Source organism: Oryzias melastigma, linkage group LG5, assembly GCF_002922805.2.
Source record: "Oryzias melastigma strain HK-1 linkage group LG5, ASM292280v2, whole genome shotgun sequence".
In the NCBI taxonomy this organism is placed as follows: Eukaryota; Metazoa; Chordata; class Actinopteri; order Beloniformes; family Adrianichthyidae; genus Oryzias; species Oryzias melastigma.
Window position 1 is genome coordinate 29355008 of NC_050516.1, and position 4682 is coordinate 29359689.

The following is a 4682-nucleotide window of genomic DNA, read 5'->3' on the forward strand; positions in this document are numbered from 1 at the left end:
GCTGTAAAAAACCCAGTGATTGTGTCCTGTGAGGCAACATCATTTCTCCAGGCTACATAACCAAAAGGATGTAAACACTGGAGCTAAAGCTCCGATGTTAAAGCTAATTCATTGTTTCAGAAGTTATGTCTGTGGGCGGAACTTCAGTCTCAGTTTTTGAACGGAAAAAAGCTCTCGTTAGTTTTACTTTGAAAACCGGAAGCTTCACCGTCACAAAGATCTGTTTACTTCCGCGGCTCTTTCGACTTTGTTTTAGTTCGTAAACTTAAAATCCTACATTAATCTACATTTCAGAGCAAAAATACATTGTCCCAAGATGATATTCTGATCATATTTTACTACTATTTACCACATTTATAAAGATCGCGAATCAGCGATCTTGGACGTCGCAAATATCCGTACTTGAATTTTCGGGAGAAAATCGTGAGTACCCGAGCACCCGGATACTCGTTACAGCCCTACCTACGTATATTCGTAACAGCAGCACACAAGCAGGTTTTTGATAGACGTGGTTTGACTTTGTTTTCTACTCTCCTTAACATCATAGGCACCTATTTTGAAGAACAGGTGCAGGTGTTATAAGTGCTTTAAAAAGTAAACCTTTCAAAATAATGCTTGCATCATTTATGATTTATTTGGTCAACATAGTCTAGCAGAGGGAGTTTTGTAATGGCCAGTTGCGACGGCGACACTTTTTACTCTACTTCGGTTCTTTGAATTAGTGAAAATTGGGACTCGGTTGATCATTAGATGCTACTATTAACATTTTCAACCCTATCATAGAGAATAAAAATATGAACTATTCACTTGTTGTTGGCTGGACTTATGATGGCTCCACCGTGTCATCTTGTTAAAACTAAATAGCTTTGACGTTTATAAAAGGATGAAAGAAAAATAGCCCCATGTTCCCCTGTCCTCTGATTGGCTGATTTCCGACGAGAGCTCCCCCTGCCTGACCCCTCCTCCCTGCAAATTAGTTTTGGCTCAAATCTCTCGCATGGGGGTGTGTCAAAAGTCAAAAACACTCTGTAAATCATAAAGCAATTTTTTGAAACTCTTCTACAGAAGAAAACTGAAGCTACAACTAAAGATTTTTCAACACAGTTTTACAAGTTGTGTGTTTCCCCACAACCTCAAGTTAAATCTTGCGTGTGATTTTTCTTCACATGTAACATTTTTACACACAAGTTCAGGTTTTTTCCAAGCAAGTTTCACATTATAATCCACAAGTACACATTTTTCTCACATGTTCCTCTTTTTCCTTTAACTCCACATTCAGTTTTACATGTGTGTGTGAATCAAACTTGTGTGTGTGTGATTCTAGCTCGTGTGTGTATTATTTACGCGTGGATGTTTTGACATATATTTACCTTCATACAAATTACCTGGCACTGAACAGTGCAGGTGAAGTCTTCCAGATTCAATTTTCTTTTGCAATAAATGAAATAAGTGAACAAACAAACAAGTAAACAAGAATTAATGTAAAATTCCTTCTAATTTTATTTTACTGTTGTTTTTCCTCATCAAAATAATACAAATTTTAGGACATTCTGCCCCACTGTATGGTCACGTCTTTGCTAAACTTAAAGTGTTTCCACACGTTGAACTGTGATGGTTGATCATTTTTTTCTGCATCACATGTGTGTTCTGCTGTGATAGGGAATTGGTCGTTTTTTTATTACAGTAAAATGAACCCACTGTGTCTCAATCCAAATACTATCTTCCAAGATTGATATATCATTTTGAAATAATGTTAACGTGTTCTAGGTTGATTCGATTAACAACTCGCCTCAGACAGATTGATTGGGTTGGATCGTAGGAATAGAAATCAATTCATTTATCAAGTCAACTCAAATGGCTTATTAGATTTGACATTTTTTTGCACTTATACAACATAATGCAAATAAAATAAAATAGGTACAGAAATAGATAAAAAGTAGGTGCAGGGGTGCCTCTACCTCATAAAACTTTAAATTACCATAAAATACAATTACACAAGTTTAAACATTCACACACATATACACTTTATACATCTTAAAAAACAAAACAAAAATGTGAAAATTTCATAATACAATCATTTTGTTATCAGGGATTACCTTAAACTCATTTTAAAAAAATGTTTGATATGTTGTTTATGGCCAGATGGGAAAATTGACTCTACATTTTACAGCCTGTAACACATTTAGCAACATGAAAATTACAATTTTAACAGGTTTTACATTTATGGATCTCTGCATTAGTTTTAAAGTAACATATACAATATTCAGGGACAGCATTTCTATTAAATACAATTTTAAACATTAAAGTGAAAATTTGATACCTCCATCCAAAGGAATCACCCATATTTAAAAATACAAAACATTTATAAACGCAATACTACTTTTAGCTTTTGTAGCTTTAAAAATGCTTTTAAAAAAAGGCTATTGTGACTCAAAGTCTGATTTTTATCTGTTTGTTGAAACTAACCCCAACTTTATCTTTGTTCGCAGTGGAGGAAGACACATTTTGTAAACCAGTCAAGGAAAGTGGTGATGGCATCCATTCCTCCCTCCACCTGAATCCACAACCTTGACTCTTATCGTTTCATTTGCATGATTGTGTCATCCAAATGCTGAGAAATTCCAGGTCAGATGATTATCTTATGAGAAAAAGTTTTCCTCTTGTTCTTGATTTTTATTCCAGACGTCTATAACTCTCTTTAATGTGTACCGAGTGTACTTTTAAGCTGCGTGGTCAATATTTGACTTTTGAGAAATAATACCAGATTTGATCTGCTGATAAATATTAGTGCCAAAAAATAACGACATACCTCACTGTAACGCTTGTGCAATCCTAGGCATGTTTACATTAAAGTGGGGTCATCTGGGCCCCACAATAACTGTTTTTTCAAGGATTTTCATCATCACTGGCAGACATAGAATCTTGTCCACCTTTGTCCTGGGAGGGATCACACATCCATCTGGACCCTACAAGACAGCACAAGGGTTGACGACGTAATAGCATTTGATCTAATTCTTTTAGATCAGTTTTATCAACATATGCAAATGTGACATTTTTGTTTTAAAATGTGTTGTGTTGACCTAAGGGAAAAGTACTCGTTGTATTCTACTTAAATCTTTCAATATTTATGTATCCTGAGATTTTATACTCTGTTGCCATAGAATCAACTGTGACTTAGTTTTAATATTTGCCTTGTGTTGTTTAAATATCTTGTTTTATTCTACTTTTTCCTCTGATTCAGAAGGAAAAAAAGGAAAGTAAACATGTTTTTGTCATGGTATGTGGGGTTGGGGAAGTTCCCTTGTGGAGATAAACGTATTTCTTCTCTGCTGGTGAGAGAAGCCTTCACACATTTCTTGTTTTTGCCCTTTGGAAAGATTGATGTAAATGTGAGGACTTTTTCGGTTAGTTCTAGCAGGTGTTTTTCAGGCACAGACAGTCAGAGGAGTTATGAAAGCATCCTCGCATCGCTTCTCCTCATTTACATTTCACTGCAAAACCATCAACCCAGCATCATAGCTGTTGACTTTGACCATTTGCAGGAGTTAAAGCTGCTGTTTTCTCTCAGTTTGTTCCAAGAAATAAACATTGCTTTTGCTTTGAAAGGATGCAATAACTATGTAGACATGTTTATCTCACTATTTTGCAACTCATCTTTAACTGATATAAAAATTACTCATGAGGAGTATTGTTTCTATCCTTTTGGTTAGCAATGCATTATCGTTTAAATAATCTTTTACTCTATCTGCTGGTTTTGCTGAGAAAAAAAAAACTGACAGAAAGGAAACTGCAAAGGCAGCATTTTTTTTAAAATATAAGTGCATCAGGAAGTAGAAGTGTGGTTACAAGAAATGCAGTCACTTTGTAATACAAACCCACCTGCTTATTCAATGACACGAACCACTGACGTTTTTGAAAGTTTTACATCTGCCTGTATATACGGTACTTGCTGAATTTTCTATTTTTTTTTTTATAGAGACATTAAAACCCCAAGCAACCAAAATGGATGTTTCTCTTTTATTTTGTGTAAAATGTTTGATTTTTTTCCCTCACAACCTTTTAAAAAATAATTAAAGGGTAAAAGTTGGGCATTGTACATACTTCTTTTTAAGGATATTCTAGATTTGCATTCTCTTAAAATAAACAATTTGTCCATGCAACTGATTGAAGACCGGAAAACATCTCATGTTTAAAAAGATTTCTGGTTTGACAGAAAGGAATATATTTTCTCAGTTTTACTCATACTTATTTCCTACAGATTTATACTCAAACTTTCTATCTGGCTTTTTCATTTGATCTTGCAGTCCTGTTTGACGTGTGACATTTTCACTGACTTATTCAAATCACAACAGAAGTTCAGGAAATATTCTTTTAAATTACTCACTGATCATCGAGACATTTTATGCAGCTTTAAATGGCACGCAAACTGCAACTGCACGTAAAAGACTCACCTGCAACAAATGAAAACGTCTCAAATTAGAGCAGAAGTGCGCCTGTAATTTGACCTCTGAATACGCCACCCACACGCCCCAGAGATTGTGGTTGGAGAAATTCCTCCGACTACTGAGCTACGTCAATGGAAATTTATGGTGAACGTCACCACACTTCAAAGACCTGCGAGAGGAGCTGTAAAAGAAGTTTAATGTCAGTCAGTGGGTCAGTAAGTCAGTCCCTCTCTATCT

The 4682-nt window shown here is 35.3% G+C and overlaps 1 protein-coding gene across 2 annotated transcripts in view; it reads left to right on the top strand.

Moving 5' to 3' along the window:
- The window catches only part of si:ch73-361p23.3 (tumor necrosis factor receptor superfamily member 4), a 7840-nt gene extending 3837 nt beyond the window's left edge, over window positions 1–4003 (top strand). For both annotated transcript variants that reach the window (XM_036212044.1, XM_024269186.2), the window contains one exon: window positions 2490–4003. In XM_036212044.1, coding sequence (XP_036067937.1) covers window positions 2490–2572 — 83 coding nt within the window. In that variant the 3' untranslated portion in view covers window positions 2573–4003. The remainder of the gene's footprint in view (window positions 1–2489) is intronic.
- The last annotated feature ends 679 nt before the right edge of the window (window positions 4004–4682 follow it).